The 22,016-nt window shown below is 36.3% G+C and overlaps 1 protein-coding gene across 5 annotated transcripts in view; it reads right to left on the reverse strand.

The window, feature by feature from the left end:
- The window catches only part of Usp24 (ubiquitin specific peptidase 24), a 140,356-nt gene that overhangs the window by 73,510 nt on the left and 44,830 nt on the right, over positions 1-22,016 (reverse strand). For 3 of the 5 annotated variants that reach the window (XM_063236559.1, XM_063236560.1, XM_063236561.1), the window contains exons 8-22: positions 19,284-19,349; positions 15,711-15,785; positions 14,998-15,156; positions 13,760-13,874; positions 13,475-13,578; positions 10,913-11,020; positions 10,651-10,746; positions 10,400-10,561; positions 10,154-10,201; positions 8,185-8,244; positions 4,721-4,828; positions 3,966-4,115; positions 3,077-3,208; positions 2,168-2,279; positions 492-568 (exon numbers count right to left, since the gene is read on the reverse strand). In XM_063236559.1, coding sequence (XP_063092629.1) covers positions 492-568; positions 2,168-2,279; positions 3,077-3,208; positions 3,966-4,115; positions 4,721-4,828; positions 8,185-8,244; positions 10,154-10,201; positions 10,400-10,561; positions 10,651-10,746; positions 10,913-11,020; positions 13,475-13,578; positions 13,760-13,874; positions 14,998-15,156; positions 15,711-15,785; positions 19,284-19,349 — 1,572 coding nt within the window. The remainder of the gene's footprint in view (positions 1-491; positions 569-2,167; positions 2,280-3,076; positions 3,209-3,965; positions 4,116-4,720; positions 4,829-8,184; positions 8,245-10,153; positions 10,202-10,399; positions 10,562-10,650; positions 10,747-10,912; positions 11,021-13,474; positions 13,579-13,759; positions 13,875-14,997; positions 15,157-15,710; positions 15,786-19,283; positions 19,350-22,016) is intronic. The other 2 variants (XM_063236562.1, XM_063236563.1) reach the window with 1 other exon arrangement.

Below are 22,016 nucleotides of genomic sequence, written 5' to 3' on the forward strand. Positions count from 1 at the left end.
TCACAAATGAAAGAGATTTAAAAAAGAAAAAAAAAAGAAAAAAGTGTTTGTCTTTCTTTTTTAAGGACCACACGTAAGCATAAACATAAGCTGTATACAGTGTATGCATCTCCATTTTCCTGCTTCACTGTCTATTCCTAGTATTTTTCCCTCCAATCCCTGCCTTTCAGTTGCCAAGAATAAAGATTCTATTTCTTGTGAGGCGGTGTGAACTGCTGGATCTGATGCACTGACTCCTGCCCTCCAAGCTGACCCAGCCGTAAGAGCCCACAACTGCCACAGCTCAGCAAGATGCCGAGCGTGGTGGGATAAGCCAGCAGAGCAGCAACAGCTGGTGTGGCCGAGGAGGGGCGCTAGTGGGGCAAGAAGCCTCTGCTTAAAAACAAAAAAGAAAAGCATGTGTTCTCCCAGTTAGTACACATGTATTTTTGCTGAATATCGAGTTTTACAAGATAATTCAAATTATCTCGATTTGAGAGTAATGTACTTACCAATTGAGCTCCTTGTCTTTTTAATCGATGATCACAGAGATTCACATTTTCAAAAAAAGTCTTAAATAAATTAAAACCTGAAATTATAGAAAATTTATACATTCTAAGTAACACATAATCAGTGAAAACGTAAATATAAATTACAAGGTAAAAACATAAAATGCTTCATAATTTGTCAGCTATAATATTCAAAGTGCACAGCGCAAGTCACGGTGACAAATGTCTGGGGCACCAGCTATGGGAGGCTGAGGTGGGAAGGTTGCTTGAGCCCAGGAGTCAGGAGCTTAAGAACAGAGTGAGCACCAATGCAAAAGTACCCAAAATACAAACAAAATAAAACAATAGAAACCAGTATGTGTAAGAAGCAAAAGGACATATAGGTAAGCTGGAGTTAATCAAACTAACTTTTGTGATGCAAAGGACACTATCAAGCAAATTAAAAGAATCCACGGAACAGGAGGATTTGCAAATTATGTATCTAATAAAAAGCTAATATCCAGAATATATAAGGAACTTGCACAAATCAGTAATAAAAAGACAAATAACTCAAATAAAAAACAGGAAAAAATTCTGATTATTAAGCAAGGTGTGGTGGCACATGCCTATATTCCCAGCCTCTTGGGGAGGAGGAGGAGGATCACAACTTCAAGGCCAAATTATAGCACAACTTATAGCACACACAAAAAAAAAGAATAGAAATTTCTCCAAAGAATACAGCCAATAACCGTATATCAAACAGATGCTCAAAGTCATTAGTCATGAGGGAAAAGCAAATCAAAACTACAAGATACCATGGCATGTGCACTAGGATGTCTTTACAAAAAAAAAAAAAAGAAGACAGTAACAAGTATTAAGGATGAGGAAAAAATGAAATTCTCATACACTGCTGGTAGGATTATAAAATGGTTCAACCACTTTTCAAAACCAGTTTGGCACTTCCTCAAAGATTAATGAGATGTCACAGCAATCTGACACTGAGACACTTACCCAAAAGAAATGAAAACACAGAAACCTTAAAGTGAATGTTTATAGGAATCTTACTGGTTAAAGTCCAAAATGGTAACAAACAAACTGCTATCCACTGAAGAATGGAGACACAAAATTCCTCAGTGGAATGTTAATACATTCCTAAAATGGAACAAAGTATTGATACATGCTATAACCTGGGAAGCTTTGATGTTTAACATAACAAAAAAAAAGCCAAGTGTAAACAGTGTGAGTCCAGTTATATCAAAGGTCCAGATTAGTCCACTCTGTGAAAAAAGAAACAGATTAGAACTGAGGCAAGGAATAAAACATGACTGCCAACGGGGAGAGAACTTCCTTTCGGAGAGATGAGAGTAAGCAGAGATTACAAAGCAGTGATGGCCACACAACTTTGTGAATATACTAAAAGCTGCTTAAAACTAAAAACTGGAAGGAGTTCTATACTTTGATAAAGTTTCACTACAATAAGCCCTTTGTACTAAGGAATTTCAAAAAGACAACTTCAACTGTCAAGCCATAATTGTAAGACACCATTTATGTAAAAAGTAATTTATTTGTGTATATATCTGTGTACGTGTCCAGGGAAAATTCTAGAAGATGTATCAAATTAACTGGTTGCTTCTAAGAAAGAGGCTTAGGAAGATAGGGAAGAATAAGAACTAAAGTAAAAATATTAAGTTTTTTCCTACCATTCATAGTGATTTCATAAGACTCTAATTTCAGAATTTTCTCCTTGAAGAGCTGCTGCTGCACGTCGCTCTCTAAATCGTGCTGCCCTTTTGTAAACCACTCAAAGCACAGCTGTGGATTAAGAGAAGAGTTCCTAGGTCAAGCCAAAGCTGCTTCAGGCACATACCCAGCCCGCAACCCACCATGGAAAGACCTACTATTCTTAATACTCTTAAGAGCTTGCGTAATTGAGAAGATACCACTCAAAAGTCAAATGTTTGGAATTCCGGAAGTAAATAAACAAAATGTGCACCCTACTTTTCACTGAAATTTACACTGGGGTTTTCCCACCAGTATTCATGAAGGCTTACGGACAGCCAGGCATCATCATGTACTGAGTTCTTTTAACAATCTGATGAAATAGTTAGTAATCTTGCTGTAAAATGAAATGAGGGAACTGAGAATCATTATTTGCAAACATGAAAGTTCTGTTCTGATTTCATATTTTTAGTTGTCTAATTATAGTTTTAAAAGTCTGTCCAAGTGCTGATTCTTCTTTAATTGTTTCTGGAAGTGTAACATTATTCTAAGGATGTCAAAGGTTTCTAGTTGTAACTTAAAATTAACTTCACTGGAGGGAGGAAAATTAAATAGAATTATTTATCTGTATGCACTTGGCTGAATAAGGCATCCTATCCAGAATGCTATCAAAAGTATTAAAGTGTTCATACATTTATTTACTTATATTATGGATACATATTAGACAAAATATTTCCAGCATTTAATAGTTTCCAGCCTATATTATTTATGCTTATAAACAATAAACTGAAGCATTTAGAAACTGAAGACATGAGACATATCAAAAATGTGAAGCAAACAACAGTACAATATTTAAGCATTTCTGTGTTATTTTACCCACATCTTCCTACCTCTCTATCTAGTTCACAAACATCCTGGCCAGTTACAAGGCACTCCCAGATTTCTTTAGCACGATTCCAACCCAGATACAGGGTAGCTTCTTGCAAGAAAAATGCCAGGAATTTCAGATGTGCCTCTAAATACTGCAAAAAGAAATAATGCTCATCAGTTAACTCTAGGTATTCTTAACTAAAAGAAACATTAAAATGAAACAGAAGCTTGCATTTTAAAAAACAAGTCTGTTTATTCAACCCTTACATATATAATTTAAGATAATATCAATGGGAGAAATCTGTTCACTAGTTGACAGTCAATGGAACAGAAGGTACCTCAAGTCTGTTACAAATCTGGTTGATCTCAGAAGTAAAAACAATATAATTTCAGTAATTTCAAAGTAAAATACCACAAACTCACAACTAGAGACTTAGGATACTTTCTAATTTTTTAAAATCAGATTTTGTTGGTACATTTTACATATACATAATGATCACATTCATAATAGAGAATTTGTACCTGTACATGTTATAAGTTGTATTCTTTCCTGAATCCTCTACCCTCCCTTCAAGCCCTTATTTTTCTAATTTTCAAACAACATTATTAACCAACTGATTTGAAAAGTAAAACCCACTACCCACACAAGACAGTTATTACCTCAGATCAAAGACAAAGAGCTTTTTTTTACTTTATTATATGCAATTCTTAAGTGAATAACTGAAAGATTAACTCACAAATGCCATTTGCTAAACTTTATCTTGGATTGCCTATAGTCAAGACACAAAACTGTGCTGTCACTGCACAGACAGCTAATAGTTACACTAACAAGTATTACTATTACAGTTTAAGGGGGGAAAGGCCAAATGAATGCTCTAAATCATGAAACAGAAAAGCAATGCCTGATACCTCCCGGTAAGTGTATCGGCCATCCACGAGTGTCACTCCAGTCAGGCCCCCGGGCCCAGCCACAGCTGCTGCAAGCCGATGACAAGCTATCAAACTTCCCGTTACCAATTTCACTATTTCAAAATTTTTCTTCAAGTCTTGAATAATGCTCTTAGCAGAAACAATGAAAAGAAATGTGGTATGACAATTTGCAGTTATTTTAGGATATAACCCCAGATGAGAAAGTGCTCACTCATATTTCTTATAGCAACTATTATCAATCTGGAGTGGACATTCACTAGGGAACTAATAAACTTGTTTAATATTTTATCTTATTTTATTTGCATGTAAAAGTGATTCCTCATTTAAAAAAAATTCAAAATCTTTGAAAAGAGTTATTTCACATCCTATATACATTTCCAGATTTTTCTTTCCAAACCTATCACACTCAGAAAGCTTTAGCTCCTTAGGCAAACTAATCTTGCAATACCAAGCATGTCTTTGAGTCTTTTCAAATTTCTAAAACACCCTTCCAATTTTTTAAAGTGGGCTTAATTATTTCAACAAATTAGACAGAAAAGGAGTTAGGGATGCATCAAAAGAAAAGCTTCACATACATGAAAGCAGAACGCTTAAGCTCAAGATTACATAAACCAACTACATTAATAATCATAAAGACATGAGTGACTACATAAACTCACAAATTTTAGCCATGTTTTATTAGAAGGTTACATAAGTAATTCTATAATAAATAATCAAAGTTACTATCCTCTTACCTTGTCTTGTTTTTGATAGGTTTGCTTTATGAATGAACGTGTAATTTCATGGAGCTGACGCAAAGCTGGTACCACCCATACAAACTGGGGATTATTAAGCTGAGATGACTGAGTGAAAAAGGAGCTGCATTAATTAAATTTAGAAACAAATGGAAGGCTCATTTATCTGCTACAAAAAATGTCCAAGGCAATTAGGTTTCACTGTTATGCATTCTATATTTTTCCTCTCTATATTGCTCATTCATAACTATCTCCATGCACTCATAATTTAGTCTTCTTATTCTGCATGCAATTTCCTATGTCAAGAACTGCAAACAGGAGTGGATGTGAAGTGACAGTAAATGTACAGGGGTGTATCAGCAAAAACAGACAACGAGGAATTAGCAACTTCAGAGGATAGACTGAGTAGCACAGGGTGCCAAGACATGTTGACACAATAAACTGATGGCAAAGCTTAGCAGTGAACTGGCTGGCAAGTAAAATGGAGTTAGGAATGGCCTCTCTAACTCTATGAAAAGACATCAAGGACCTGACCCACATACTGACGTAGACTAAATACTGAAGAAACACAACTGCTTGTATTTCCTAGTTAGAACAATTTCCTAAGAGGTAATTCTGTTTTTATTACTAAGGTGTAGGGGGTATGGTTCAGAGGCAGAATACATGTGTGCATGTGTGAGATCCTGGGTCTAATCCTCAGTGCCTCCCATTACCATTTTTATTAACTTTTACAAACCTTTTAGATTGCCCTTTATCTTTTCTAAATATTTCAAAAGTATTACAGTATTTCTGAAATTGTTACTTGACAATTCAGCCTTCACAGTACAGTATGGAAAAGTCTGATTTAGGCCATAATTTTTTTTTAAAGAGAACTGGTTTTGAATAAAATAGCAACTTTTGAACTATAAAATTTCAATATAAAATTTGGTAGGAGTATTAGATTAAGCATTATTAGTCAACCAAAAATTGATTAAAGCTTTAAGCCCATAGCATTTATTTAAAAATTATTTTAAAAATTCTAGTTTTACTGAATCTGCAAAATGAAGATACTTTTGAAAAAACTACTTCTTTTGCAGGAAAGCATTCTATTACTGAATATGTAAATGTGGCCAAGCCGCTACCAAAATAATATTGTTTTCCTTGCCTCATAATGATCATGTAGTCAATTAACAAATACCATATTTCCTGGAGTCTAAGATACAGGTTTATAGATATTAACATTTCTGAAATTGACACTTCTTATATGCAGGTCAAGAGAAACTTAACAGTCACTAGGCATGAGTGGGAGTTTTTCATACAGCTATTCTTACCTGAGTACATGCAAACTTAGCTGTATACAGGAGATACCTGACATCTGAGCTGATCAGTTACTTAGTGAAAATAACAACAAAGATAGCCTTTGAGTTGAACTTGTTACTTAAATGTTATCAAGAAGATTACACAATGATACAGTGCTGACGAGCCTGTGATGTCCATTAATTAAGAGCAAAGAGAATGTCAATGGTCTCAAAGTGAAGTGTTTTCCAAAGCAGAAGTTGGTGTGATGTACTCAGGCTACATGGAGGGCTTTATCACTGAGCATTAAATGTCTGTCTTAAGTTGTACCTTAATGTAAAGGAATTGTTTAAAGTGTAGTATTCATCTCTCAGTTAAGGAAAAAGTAGTTTAAGTTTAATGAAAGAGGACAAGCACGCTAAACTCCATATTTTGATATGTCTCAAAATTATACAATCAATCTGGAAGATTCCAGAGTGATCCAAGGCACTACTGTAGATAATGACAGGCGGTGTGTCACAGGGAAGTTGTGCATAACTAGTCAAAAAGAAGCCTAGGTTCAGACTATGTATCTAAACAATGTATGGTGAGAGTTAAATCTACAGCTCTTTTTCTGCAAATTAATTAAATCTGTGATGCAGGTTGCACTAACTAGCATCTTAGGATCACAGACACAAGGTATATCTTCAAAGCCAACTACTTGTGAGTCTAGCTACAATGTTTCTGCTAAAATAAAAAAGTTGCAAAATGACAGTGATCATTTAGCTGTTGTCTAAATGATACCAACACATTACAAAAATCTGCTTTAGCAATAAGCAGATACAGTAGTATCATTATGACCTGTTAAGTCAACCATGGTTAGAATATTTTATTTTGGAAATTTTTTATTATTAAATGTAATACTAAATAAGGAAATTCTAGAATCAGAATTTAATGTCTTTTATATCGTTTTCTAAAGTTCAGCAACCAGGAAACATGTTATTTATTGCATCTTGTCTATGGCTTTATTTAAACTACTCTCAATTAAATTTTGCTTCTCCAATGCCAAAGATTGTGGTAAACATCTAATGATGTTCTGGAGTTGAAGTTTCCTAAGCAGCAATTAATGGGATGTCCAAATTAGATTCTTAATGTCAGACAACTGGTTTAGCTTGCAAACCTACGTGCAAACTGTCTTCATGCACTATTTTAAGTGACTTACTAATCTTTTAGTATTTCTAGTGATGAGGAACTCACTGTCTCAGAAGGCAATGCATTCTGTTTTCACGTAATTCTCACAAAAAAGTTCACTGATCTCTTCTTTGAAATACATCTGCAGATAGATCTCAGTTGACAGAAGTTGAATCGCACTTCTCTGTAACAATCCTCTAAGCATCTTTTAAAGAAAGCTTTCTACTTCTTGAGCTCTTATCTTTTGAAAGCTGAACATACTCATCTGTCTTGTTTTTCTAGATTTAGCCTTTTATCTGGAACCAAAGCATAAATTTTCTCATGGGAAACTGTTTTAGGGTCCCTAATCCAAAAATCTGAACTCCAAAGTGCTAAGAAACTGAAAACATTTTGATGTCAACAAGCTCAAAGTTTCCTATTTCATAGCATTTACGATTTCAGAATTCTGTGGTAAAGTATTCGCAAATATTCTAGAATGCAAAAAATCTCTGGGATCTGAAACACTTCTGGTTCCAAGCATTTCAGATAAGAGATACTCAATCTATGTAAGGGAGGCTCTGAGCACCCTCAGAGGTAAACGGGAAGAAGTAAGAGGAAGGGAACTAAAATTTACAGAAAGCTTGCAGGGACTGAGCTAGGAAGCCTAAAGATAACAACTTAATATGCAAACACTACTGACTGAGTAAAAAAAAAATATTTTTTTTTGGTTTAGTATTTTTTTTTTGGATGAGTACATTTAAAATTTTTAATTGAAGGAAAAAAGTGAAGTAAGAGGGAAAGGGTTGGGATGGACAGTGGAAGGTATAAAAGAAGCAAAGGAAAGAAAGAGGACCAAGGAGCTGAGGGTACCCTGGCAGAATCTACAGAAATAAAGTCAGAAATAAAGGTCAGAATTTCTGAACACAACACTGGGACTTGGGAATTTTATGAGTGTCAAAGCAGAGGGAAAGGGAATCAGTTGAGGGAACAGAGGAAGCTGAGGGTGGGAGGGGAATAAGAGATGGGTGATCTTGTCTTACCCTTTGCTTAGTTTCTGTGTAGCCTGGCAGGGAGACATAATTCCCAGTCAGCCCACCTTGCTGCCTGGCAGGAAAGGGCATAGCATAGAAAAACACCTTTAGTGGCAGTAAATAATTCACTCCCCTGCCTGGAGCCACATCCGTGGGGTTCTGAACTTCCCACTGCCCCCCTTCAGCAATGTGTACTTTAAAAAAATATCTGTGAAAGCACTTAGTAGCTAGCAAGTGCTATGTAAAAATGAAGGTATTATTTGGAATGGGATAATGGTACGCCACAATGTCTTTACTGGGAGCAGTGGGGAAATAAAAGAGCGAGGCTATTCCTTTCAAGTCTCACAAAATGACTCCAGAAATTTTCCTGTTACTTTTTGAGTTTTGTTATAAAACAGCAGGCGTGAATGAAGTGATTGCAAGAGAAGCAAAAAGATGCAATGATGCAACGACTAGAAGAACCAGGAAATGCTTCGCTACAACAAGGAAAGAGTAACGGTTCAGAAGGATTTCAAAAGCCGTTTCTCTGGAGGGAAAGAGAAGTCTCTTCAGTTCTGACCTTCACATGTATAAAGAAACACATCTGTTACAGAGAAGAAAAGACCATTATTCGCAGAGCCGCTTAGCCTGTCACTATTACTACTGAAGGACTTCAACTTGTTTGATAACTTGATGAAAACTCTTCAGTCATAAGGAAAGAAGCTGCTAAATTATAAGTCACTGAGCTGAGAAAATTGGAAAAATTCAAATCGCATCTAAGTGTAGAGACGTAAGGTTACTGAATAGTGTCTTACAGCTGCAGCATTTCTTATAACTACTAGCTCTAGTTTGTTAATGTTTAAAAATCTCTAAAACTGGATCGCATGCAGAATATTCACCTGGTGAGATTTTAGTGTCAGAAATATGAAGCATAACATTCTTAAACGCTCCCAAGCAAACGTTGTAACGAGAATAAGCCGCTAAGTCATCAATGCCTATTAACAAGAGCTGACAGTCTCTGAACATACAATGAAAATTAGCAGTGCCCCAAATTTTTTAAAGAATAGTAGTGAAAACCAAAGAATATGATTGACCAATGAACTTCTAAGCCACTTGCTGCTGTACCACAAATCTATCTATCTGGTGAAATGGTGAAACTGTTTGGTATGGCCACACCAAGGCCTGCGGTGGGAAGGCTATACAGGCCAGGCCAGGACTGCTGCAATCAGGGAAGGAAGCTAGCGACCCAGGTCAGCACTCTCAAGAGGAGATGGGAAGTCAGAACCAGAGCAACAGGGGAGCCACAACTGCTGTCACTACCTCTACTCACCAGGACATCCACAGACTCACAGCACGGCAGGTGGGAGGCCTGCAGGGCGGCCTTCCACAGGGTCAGTTCCTCCCTCTTCTGAAATGCAGCCCAGTGCCAGGCCTTCATCTTAATGACTGCCTAAAACTTAGCATCTGAAACACTATTTTTAGGTGCCAGCACGGAATGAAACCTCTTTTCCTTTTTGTCTTATCTAAGAATGTACCTCCTCTTCTCTCTTAGAGTAGAAAAATGGGCATGGTATTTTAGAATCCATAGTACTTATTAAAGTTGTACATAATCAGATCAAATTCAAGAGGGAAAAACTAAGCAGAAGTCTTATAATTTTATAAAAGTTATATAAAACTATTATTTCAATGTGACACTAAGTTTTTCTAGGGCTCAACAGCACAGCATCTGCCTGGAAAGTACAAGGTTCTAAGTTCGATTTCTGGTACCAAAAAAAACAAAAAACAACAACTACTTAAAAAACTCTAGAAATCCAAGTAGTTTTTCCCCTTTAAGAGTAAATAACAACCAAGCTTTAAATAAAGGATGGATCATAAACATCAGATTTGTATATGGATACTAATTTAAAGGATATTAGTATTTTTAAATTGTGATGCAGTTTATCCAAGGTAAGTATAAAGTCAGTACACCTTTTGGTTACATTCATCTACAAATTCTTACCTTGAATCCATCCTTCTTGTTTTTTTCCAAACCTGACCATTCTCCAGGCTGAAAATTTATTTGAAGAGAAATGTAAGTAACTTGTAAAAGTGGTATTTAGAATTTTTCAATCTTAGGTTCTAAGTAAGGGCTCACAGATAGAACTCTTAGTTTAATGTACATAACAGGCAGGAAAGTAACTTTGCCCTAACTTTCCAGGCAATACTGTTGCTCTGACAATAAGATGGGGCCAAAGATGAAACCAACCCTTTTAATATCTTCTATGCACTTAATGATGTAGTTCCTCTTGATCGCTTCCTTCACCGCATACGCGTCACTCAGGATTGTCAGGTGCTCCTCCAGGGCTTGCTGAATAAGGCTGCTAGGCAGGGTTGGAAGATGAGCCAGTTCCCAGAGGACATCCAGCACCTACAATAATAGCACCATAGTGAGCCAGTCCACCTGCAAATAGGACTGCATTAAACGTTTATAATTAAAAAGTCCATTGATTCTCCTGCCTTTCCAGAAGTGGTCTCAAGGCGAGCTTCCCGGCCTATCCGTCCAATCAGGCTCAAAAGCTTCTGTCTTACTCTATCACTCTCAGTCTCCCAGCTCTGTGAAACAGACAAAAAGATACAGGAATTGCTTTAAATTGGTAAAATGAGCAAAAATCCTTAACCTTGAATAAAAAAACAATAAAACATTGCTATGGGGGACAGGTGTCTTGAGAGCACATTTTTAGAAAAATTTAGAAGCAAACAAGTTTGACTGAATGCATACCTTCTGAATGAGGACAAACAAATGATTAAGCTGATCGGAATTAAATTTCACAGCTGCGGCAGCAATAATAGTGTGAATGTTCTCAATCACGGTAGATGATTGTCCTGACTAGAAAATAGCAGACATTAGAAATAAGTTAAATCTTAGAACTTGGCAAAACCTAAGACTTTCTCCCTGGTAATTTATATAAGCAAAAGTAATTACAACAATGTACTTTCACCAGCATCCACTTTCATGATAGTACTGGCAAGACTACATGAAGCAACCGTTAATAATGGGTATCAGCTGACCTTATTTAATCCTAGCAGTATTAAATCTTTAAAAGAACAATGTAAAAAAAAATAATCAAATTCTCAGTCTGACACTCACTTTAACAGGAGAACAAAATACAGTAATGCCTTGGTTCACAAATGCTTCTATTTGCAAACAATTCAGTTCGCAAACAAAAATGTTCAGCAAAAGTTTGCTTTAGTTTGTAAACTCCAAAGCAGGTGACAAACGCGACCAAGGCCAACTTCCCCACACAAATACAAATACAGCTGTCTGCCCCCAACTATAAAACAGGTGAGTTTACAACCTGGAGTACCGTACACCTGTATTTTCAGTTAGGTAAGAAACTCAAGTCATGGGCCGGGGGTTTAGCTCAGTTGCATAAGCGCCTGCTTGGCAAACTTGAGGTCCTGAGTTCAATCCCCAGCACCAAAAACAAACAAATAAACAAAAAAAAAGAAACTCAAGTCATAAGACAAGCATATTCACTTTCATTATTTTACAGTTTCAAGGGGCTTCAAGTTGGAGTTATTTGCCCCACTTCTAATTTTGCTCGTAAACAAAGTGTTTCTCCCTATGGACAGCAAATCAGAGCTGCAAACCCTGTCATCAATCACCTTATTGTAAACACTCACTTTAGAATGTCAACTGTGATATTGTTATGCCTCACTGTTCCTCATGTGAGAAACTTGTACATTTGTAAATTCTTTTATTTTCTTGCGCCTACCATGCACACACACAGCTGTCTAGGGAATGTAGGAGGTATATATAATACAGGCAGCATGATCTCCAATCTTCAACCTTACAGAAATTCAGAACTTAGACCCGCAGAACAAAAATACATGAGGATATTCAACCATGGCCTGGACATCTATGAGACCTAGGACTGTCTGTTCCACTCCTGCTCCTTCCCTTCTGGAGTTTGCTCTGTAATTCTGGGCTGGGGCAGTACAAATGACACTTTCCAGAGTCCTTTGCCAGCTACCTTCCCTTTCTGAACTCCTATCAGTGAGGGGCAGTGCTGAGAGAGAAGGGAGGGGGAAGGAAGGAGCATTTGCGGTTGAGGCTCAGACAGTAAACACAGGGGGCCAAGGTAAGCAAAGGGTTCCAGAAGCGCTAGCGGCAATGGCACCTCCAGCCCCGCTTAGAGAAAGCACCTCCCAGGGCAGCCTGCTCTTCTTGGACTTAACACTTCTTAAGCATTCTCTCTTTTCACTTCTCTAGCATTAATTATTCTCTTGCTTTCCTATTTTTATTTTTATTTATTTATTTTTTGGTAGTGGGGATTGAACTCATGACCTCATGCTTGTAGGGCAGGCACTTATACCACTGAACTAAACCCCCAGCCCCATCCTATTATTTTTAATCATCCACCTTACCAACACCTTTGTAGTCAATTGCTTGTGTTCAAAATACATGGCCATAGTTTGGTTCCTGACAAGATTCTAAGTGATACAGTGACTAGGTAGACACAGACAAAATGAGCTCTAAGCTCTAGGCTCTGGCTTACCAACTAGATAAGGATAATACCATCACTGAAGGACCATGAAGCACAAGCAGGCTTGGGCTTAATGAACTGAGATGATGATGAGATACAACTTTAGATGTATGTATTGCACTGGAGCGCCAAGAAGAGGTCTGAATTTACACGACTCACAGAGTCAAAGCTACAGGAATTGCTGAAATAACTATAGAAAGCTTATATAATGGAAAGGAGTTAAGAACAAAGGCTTGAAAAAAAAAGCAAAAAGCTATCGATAGGCAAATAGAACAGATGTTATTAAAGGAGACTGAAAAAGGAATGTCTGAAAACCAGGTGACAGCCCAGGTGGAGGAGAAGCAAAGCGAAGGGCATGCTGAGACCGTGACACACTGCTCAGAGTCCCGGTGCGGGAGGACGTGAGGACCAATGTTATCACTGTCCTCATTTATTAGAGGGAAAATGTCATTAATGAAAATTAACAAACAATGTAGTGAAAACAGAACCGCACTGATAAAGACATACGCCTAACCTAGTTGTGCTATTGATAAATAACCTTTAGGAAGTCTTTTCATTATTTAACCTAAGAAATAAGGCTAAATCAGTAGTCTGAAACTTCTTGTGAGTAGACAAACCCCTTTTATATAAGCTAGGTTAACAAAAACCAAAACCGTGAAACAGAATAGGAACGATGCACCATGGCTCAGGCTAAAGCAAGACACTGGTCCTTTCTCCTTGTGCATGCCACTCTTTCTCTGCTAGTGTCACCCATACACGTCAGAAAAGGACAAAAATAATTCTGAGCAACTTACCTGTATCTTCCAAATTTTAGTAAGCTCATCTAATGACAATTTGCTGCCCAAGAGTTCAATAATCCCCTTTATACGATCACAGTATTGTGCTTGGTCTATGTTGCCTAGTAGAAAAAACAACAGCGAGGAAGCCAGATAAAGTGAACACTGACTCTAAATATAATTCTATTTGTTAAAAGTCATAGTTACTTGCTAAACGGTTGCTTACAGGCTAATACAAAAGAAACAATTTGTACTTTTTAAAATATAATTGTGTTGATTTTTTATCTTTTGGAAGCAACTTACCTTCCAGTGCAATTGACAGAACTGAGTTTTCAACTAGCCAATCTAATAATCTGTCTGTATCTATAGCATTCTTCACAGATTTGGATAAAGTGCTGTCCTCTATCAGTTTAGTTACCTAAAAAGACAGGATTTTTGTCACTGAATGTGTAATCAAAGTTTTCATATATATATAAAACCTGTAACATTTATAAGCAACTAGTTCGATAATTAGCCAATATCTATTAAAAGGCAGTTGTCAGATATCAACAGACTACAATCTGTGCTGTGCCTAGAAAGAACACGTTGCCATCCTTTCTGCTTCGACTCCTTCAAACACTGCTGCATGGCTCAGGAATGCTCGTCTAACCAAAACTCCAGTTACGAGTCATATCCTCCAAAATTTACAGAAGTGTCATTCCTCAGAGAGAATGAGAACTGCAGGATGTGAAGCTTGGGAGTTAGCAACCCAGGGCCACGAGTGCTCACATGTGAAAGATACCATGCTGCACACAGACAGAGAACAATGCCAACATGCTCAGAAAGCAGAGGCAAGATGTGGACAGAGTCCTGGCTGCAGCCTGGTCTCCAACTCTGCTTAAAAACTAACTTGTGTCCTTAACCTTTCGTGATTTGCCTATTCTATCTTTTATTTACATGAAATAGCTAAACCTCCTTCCAATAAGTTCCTCTTTTGGCCTGAAATGATTCAAGATTAGTTTATTTCACTTGCAGCTAAGAATCCTGAGTTCTAACTAAGCCCTAACTGAAGGAAACAACATTGGAATTACCACTGGCATCGCCTGTCATTCACCAAACCCACTGCACTGTTTTCATGGCTCTCATACAAGTTCAGGGAGCTACAAAAAATGATTTCCACTGTTTTCCTCACACCAACACAGTTGTAGTCACTCTGTTTTTTCCATCCTAACACTACTAGAAGGCTTGGTTTGACCCACATATGTAGTCAAAGGAATTATTCTTCAGGGTAAAAAGTAAATCTCAAATCATACATTCTGAGAGACTATATTGTAAGAAATGTCATAAAAACGTTAAATATTTCACAGAATTTTGAAAGTAATATAAATAAGATCGTTTTATTAGAATTAAAAATATATACACCATTTCCTACATAATCACTATTATCTCTTCTTCATATGATTAAGAGAAATGTTGTTTTTCTCAATATTTTTACGTTAATAAACAAGTTTTGGCAGAAAGTCCCAAGTCTTCTATCTTGTAGAAACAAATGTAAAACTTACTTCTTTGAGGGAATTCATTTTAGCACTAAAATGTGGTGACTTGAGCATGCGCAGGAGGATGTCAAGACGAAGGTCATCCACGATCGTCACGAGATCAGGTTGAAAGCGCATGCAAAGTAACTTGATGGCAGATAAGAGCTCAGGGATGCTCACCAGTCTCTGTATTTAATAAAAATGGAAAAAAGAACTGTAAAACCTTTTTGACCCCAATTCATAAATACACACAAGAATAAAGAGTATCAACAGTCTGGCATATCTGATATTCTACACGACCAATTAACTACATTGTGCTCAACAGAAATTGAGCACGTTGGTAAGCAAGCATACCTCACCGCACACACCACACCACACCATTCAGGGAAAACCAAGAAAGGTAAGTCATGTTAAATGTTAAAACTATTTTAAACAACAACATTTAAAAAGGAGCTTTTCATATTACACTGTTTTAAAGTTTCTTCTACTCTGTTACACTGATTCCAAAATCAGGTCAATAGAATTCTGAATGGTGATCACATATAAAGAATACTGTATCTATTCTAATATTGAGGTAACATCAACCACTGGTGTTTCTGAAATAGCTGTTTTTCATGAGGGAATGTACAATTAATTTGATGCAAATCACTGTGTGACCAGAACTCAGAGAGCGATGCTATGCAAACTTTTCTAAGTCCGGGCTCTGCTAGAATGACTATCTGGCTGGCAATAGAACTTACTTTGTCTTTTAGGTCTTTCTCCTCCACGCTCCGCACATCCTGGATTGTGGTAAGGATGACTGGGTCTAGCATGGGCTACAGAAACAAAAATTTGCAGTTAATAAGAACTGAATCCTGCCAGTTGTGGTGGTAGACGCCTGTAATCCCAGCACTTGGAGGCTGACGCAGGAGGATCACAAGTTCCAGCTCAGTTTAGGCAACTTAGTGACTCAGTAAGCCCCTGTCTCAAAATTTTAAAAAACCCAAGATGTACTTCTGTGCAAACGCCCTGGATTAATTCCCAGTACTGGAAGACAAAGTAAAAAATTTAAAATCTCCCGAAACTGTTCTAAAAGTAGGGAGGAGCTATTTCTTTATTCACCATTCACAAAGCACAGACTGCCATGAAAAATGTGAATTCTGGTATGAAGAGTCACACAACCTAGCTAACACTGCCCTAAGTGAACCCTTATCTGATTCTGTGACTTAGAGTCCTTAATTTAATAAGGGTATGTCTCCTGCCATTACATTTACAAGAATGGTTTGAAGAACAACTTAAGATACACAGGCAAACTTTCAAAACATTAAGCACAACTATGTGCTGTTCTTACAATAAAATATTTTTCATTTAGCTCTTAAAAATGAACACAAGTCAGGCAAAAGATGCTTTTGCTTGCTGACATGAATAAGACCTACAAATGAGTCTCCTAACACAACGCTTCAGAACAATAACCCAATTAGGTAACTCAACAGTGTCACAAGTGATGAAATAATAGCTCGAGATCAACTAGCACCTTCACCTAAGTAAGATAACTTTTTAACATTTGGCTGATAAGGTTTAAAAAAACATAATATTGGATGTCAGAGCCACCAATACATTAGTAATGGATTAAAACGACACCACACAATTAACCAGACAGAATTTCTTCATTTCCATCTATGCTAATGGTATGGTACGACTGAGGGCCGTTACAATTAAACGGTAGGTTAATGTCCTTGTCAGTGAGCACAGGCTCTGTTTAACCCTCACTGCACCTCTTTAAGACAGGTATTAATTATTATCACCATTCTGCAGATGAAGAGGCAGAAGTAAAGTTGGATCTCTCAGGTCATGCAAGTAGCACACAGTAAATGCAATTCTTAGTTTATGTGAAGTAACATGTATCATGGTATCAATTTATTGCTGAATAAAGTCTAGCTGATTAGATATTGTTATGGCTTGTGTCTAGATGTGCTCCTAAAGTCTTGTGTGGTCAGAGGTTGGCTTTTCCAGAGGTGGTTGGACCTACAGAGTGAGACTGATTCACGGTACAATGCTGGGATTAAGGGTATGTAATTACGAAACTGGTCCACCAATGGCTCAGCCCTGCTCTGACCCCAGTAGTCTGGAAGTTTAGGTAACATAAAAGAGGCAGAAAGATGCTGTTTTTTTATTGTTTCTGCTACCTAGTGGGTGCTATGAACTGTTCTCCTCTGGGAAGCCCTTCTGCCATGTCCACTCTGCCTTGGAGCCAGCTGACTATGGACAAAACCCCTATAAACTATGAACTAAATAAACCTCTCCTCCTGTAACTTTGGGTGTTGGGTATTTTGGGTCAGCAACAAGAAAAGTAACTAAGACAGATACAATAAAAGGAAGATGAATTTCTATATACTTTTGTTGGAAATTAGTATCTTTTTCTTTTAAAATTGTATTCTGTTCTTGTAAGATATGTACTTTCTAATGAACTTAATTAGCAGGAAGAACATTTATGTTCAGTTCTCTCCCATGGAGCAATGTATAGGTAAATGCATTTAAAATCCTATCAGAATCTGATTATTCTTTTAAAAACCAATTATTTAATTATTATTACATTTTTGGGGTCAAGGGTTTAGCTCAGCAGCTTCATTTCCAAACAAGTGCCTGCCTGGCAAGAGTGAGGTCAATAGTCTGATCCCCAATACCCCCCAATTACATTTTTAAACAAATTATTTTGCTTCTTTATGTTTTAACTGTATCAGCTACAAAATTAATGTTCATACTTACATGCTTAATAAACTACAAGAATGCCAGGTGTTGCTAAAGATGATAACAGAATGAAGAAAACATTTAAATAAGCTATCCTACTTCACTTAAAAATCTTATAGGATAGGGCTGGGGATTTAGCTCAGTGGCATAAGTGCCTGCCTGGCAAGCACAAGGTTATGAATTTGATCCCCAGTACAAAAAAAAAAATCCTATAGGATAATGTTGACATCTAAAGAAAGTATCTAACTTTAATAAATGGTAGGAATTTCCAGTATCAACTATGGAAAGAAAGAGCAAAACAAAACACCCTTATCTCCCTGATTAAAACGGCTCTATCCAAAGTTGATGCTGGAAAGAAAAAGTACTGCATATGGAAACACTGCTCATAAATGACATTATGCTTCTAAAATCACTTATTTCTTAGAACATACACAAACACTACAATGTGTCAGCATTAGAAAAGTTGACACTTATGTTTGACTACTTTTGATCAGCGACTTAAACTTCTGTAGTCAGAAAGTAAGACAAGATGTGTTGTACAGCTGTTATTCGGATGGGAGTAACTTACTAGTTGAACATTCAACACTGACCTGAAGTAACTTATTAAGGCAGTGACTACTGACACAGACCTATGAAGAGGAGAGGGATACAGGCTGCCTACTTTACAGATGAGAAAATGAAGAAAGTTAATAAAATGATTCATTAAAAAGGTAGATAAACTTCTCAAAGGTTAGAGGTCTCAATAAGATTCATTGTGACGCCCATTCTGGTTGACTATTATCTTCTTTTGTAGTCCTCTAATGTCTTCAATGTTTTGGTTTTATTGGTTTTATTCTTTACTGTTTTGTTCAATTTTATTATAACTGATGATATAGGCAATTCTTTTTAAGATAACAAGAGGCATCATGGTAACCATTGTTGATCACCTTGTATTTTGTTTTTACATTATGTATTATGTCCATCCTTTTGATTTGACTGACTCTGTCCTGGTATGTCACATTTGGTTTTACTTTCTTCAAAGAAAAAAAAGTAATAAGAACTGTGGGAGTAATAAAACCCAAAATGTATAATTGTCATTGTACAAAAGAAAGGGAAAGAAAGTTCTCTAAAAGATATAACTGCATATATATTTAGGTGTATAAGATAGATAACCATATTACAGAGTCTTGTTGGATCATTGAACAAAACTGTTTGCAGTCTCACTGTTTGAAAGTCCTCTCTAAATGCTTTCATTTTGTAACTTCAACAACTATTTCTAAGATGACAATATGTAATTAACTAGTGATTTCCTACTGTTTATTTTTTCTGAAATTCTGTATAACTTGTACCCTTTTTCTGTTTTTTTTTTTCTTTTTTCTCCTTAAATAAAATTAAAAAAAAAAGAGGTTAGAGGTCTCATACTTTGAATTATTGAGTATTTTTATTATCTTCAGATAATATTTTTACTAGAAGAACAGCTATTTTGAAAAAGAATTTACCCTGGATTAAAGCACAATTCTCAACGATCTGATAAAAAGAAAACAGTTACTGTTTCTAAGTCTTAATTCAATCAGTGTGTGCATTCATGTAAAATAGCTCAATCCTACCTGTACCACGGAGGAATTCAGGTATTCTGCACATACACCTAATGGCTGCACCAATGCGGAGACGGCCTGCAAAAAGTGAAGACCACAAAGAAATGTGACCAAGGTTTTTTGCTATCAAAATCAAGCAAATCCTTTTCCTACACTGGAGAAAAATTTGCAGAGTAATTTGATTAAATTATGAATGAATGACTAGTAAAGTGGTGATATGAAGATGTTTATCTGTTTAAATTACAAAATTTAACATGATTAAAACCAGAAGCTGGACAAAAATAATACTAAAGTTCATACTGTAGAACATGACAAATTTTTTTTAAAAGAAAAGAACAGTTGGGAAGAGCATGAAACATGCCTTTAAAAAAAGCTGTGCAAGGTTCATTTGGGAAAATTGTAAAATATTACTAAACAAAGGAGGATCACAATTTTAAATAAGCAGGTTCTATACTCCTAACAGGAAAGTCCCAGTACTGTAAAATTATCAATTCCCAGGCACTGACCTATTGCCATTGATCTATTTAATGCAATTCCAAGCAGGCCCTCAGTGGGACTTCCTGTAGAGGAACCTCACAAATTGACTATATGCCAAAGAATGAAAATAAGAGAAAAATCAAGATGATTTTAGAAAGTAAGGCTATTGGGTGGAAGTGGGGCTACCAGTAATTAACACAACTGAACAACAGTACAGAAAAATGGTTCAAAGCACAAATGACTGGAATGGATGACCAGGAACAAGTTCATATACAAAGTCAGCAAACACAAATGCATTCAGTAGAGGATCTTCCAATAACTGATTTGAATGAAAATAAAACTGGATCTCCACCTCACACAATGTATAAACAATTCTACTTTGACAATAACAATATGCAATATACTAACCACTGTTATTCTCCCACCATCCTGTTTTGAAATTTTGTATCCCCACTGTTTTTTCTTTCCTAATTAAAAAAAAAAAAAAAACTGCTTCTTGGCCTTTTGGCTAAGATCAAGTGTAAAATTTTTTAAAGATCTGTATCTATACATCTATATAGATACAAAAATTTCTAGGGCTGGGGATTTAGCTCAGTGGCATAAGCACCTGCCTGCCAAGCGCAAGGTCGTAAGGTTCAATTCCTGGTCCCCAACCTCCAAATCTAAACACATTCAAGAACTAAGTTGTAAAAAATGTCCTTGAGGTAGAAGAAACAATCTCTAAAATCTAAGCAAATTATAAAATTTTAAATCATTAAATAAAATCTAAACAAAAATGTGTAATTTCTGTATACCAAAACACACGATCAGGAAAAATGAGGAGATGAAACAGTAACAGCCTTCATAGGCTTAATACCAAAAGAATTTCTATAATTTAGTAAGACACTATCTAACAGAGACTCAAATAGCTATGTTAATTTATAGAAAGAATGCAAACAGACATTAATTGTAAGATGAAATGATCAAGTTCACAGGAAATTAGAGTACTATAAATTAACAACAAAATAGTTTTTGTCTCTTATACTGGAAAATTAAAGACTGAAAATTTCAGCACTATTGAGACTGTCATAAAACGGGCTTGGGAAACACATTGGTTGGTGTAAGCTTTTTGAAAACAGATACAATGCTATCAGTTATAATTGCAGAATATATACAGTCTTTAACCCAGAAATTCTATTTTCTAAAGGAACTGGTCCTTCAAAAATAGAAGTACACTGTACCTGACCACTCTGTAAGAGTAAAAATTAGAAATAAAAAAAATTTTAGAAATAACCCAACATCTCTCAATAAGTGACTGCATCATGGTACAGCCTTTCCAGAAACACATTGAAGTTATGAAAGCTCTGCAAGCATCAACCTGGAAAGAAGTCCATGATGAGGTCAGATGGAGATATAGGTAAGGTACATCTCCACGATAATTCAGTTTGCAAGAAAGAGTGGGAAAAGGAGAGGGAGATGCAAAGAGAAACAACACATACAGATTCATGTTAGCTGAGAAGGAAAGGCTGACCAAAATTTAGACCTCATCAAAAGAGGGACCAGGGGAGTTGATGAGTCATGGTACCACAGAAATAACTGCTGCTGTGAAAGCAATCTGCAATATATAGTTATATCATTTTATATCATGCCTTGCATTGATTATGGTGGCCAGTTTAACATACATATATATGTCAAGTGCTGAAGTTTTTAACTGAATGATTAACCTTTTAATGCCCTGTGTTCCATTTTTAAAATACGCATAACAGTGGAACATGATAAAATTTTTTCTCCTCAAATTCTTGTTCCTTGCATCTTTCTAGGTAACATATATGAAGTTCATGCAAAAATTCAAAAAATTCGCAACCTTTGGCATAACAGGTTAATTGGAGATCAAAATAAAGTGCTCTTAGTTACAAACAGGTCAGCAGTCTGAAAAGTCAAAGGTAAAGTTATTTGCCTCACAAAGTTAAACTCTTTAAGAAAATGAAGGTGACCATAAAAGAGTACGCCAGAGAGACGATAAGCCCCTGTGTTTGGGCCCCGTGTTATTTGTACGTCTGTAATACCTAAAAGCGTATTGAATAATGTTGCAAAAATGAAACATTTTTATTTGTGCTTGATCCTATGAAATATATTCTGACTTGTATTAATTTTACTGAGTCACGAAACTGTTATGTATACATATACTTACTGTATTTAAACATTAAAATCATTTCATATAAACATTACAAATGAAGAGAAACTCACCATAAAAAATACTAAGGCAAAAAATAAATGTCCTATGTGGAA

Source organism: Cavia porcellus, unplaced genomic scaffold, assembly GCF_034190915.1.
Source record: "Cavia porcellus strain 051 isolate PalLab524CR breed Dunkin Hartley unplaced genomic scaffold, mCavPor4.1 scaffold_25, whole genome shotgun sequence".
Lineage (NCBI taxonomy): Eukaryota > Metazoa > Chordata > Mammalia > Rodentia > Caviidae > Cavia > Cavia porcellus.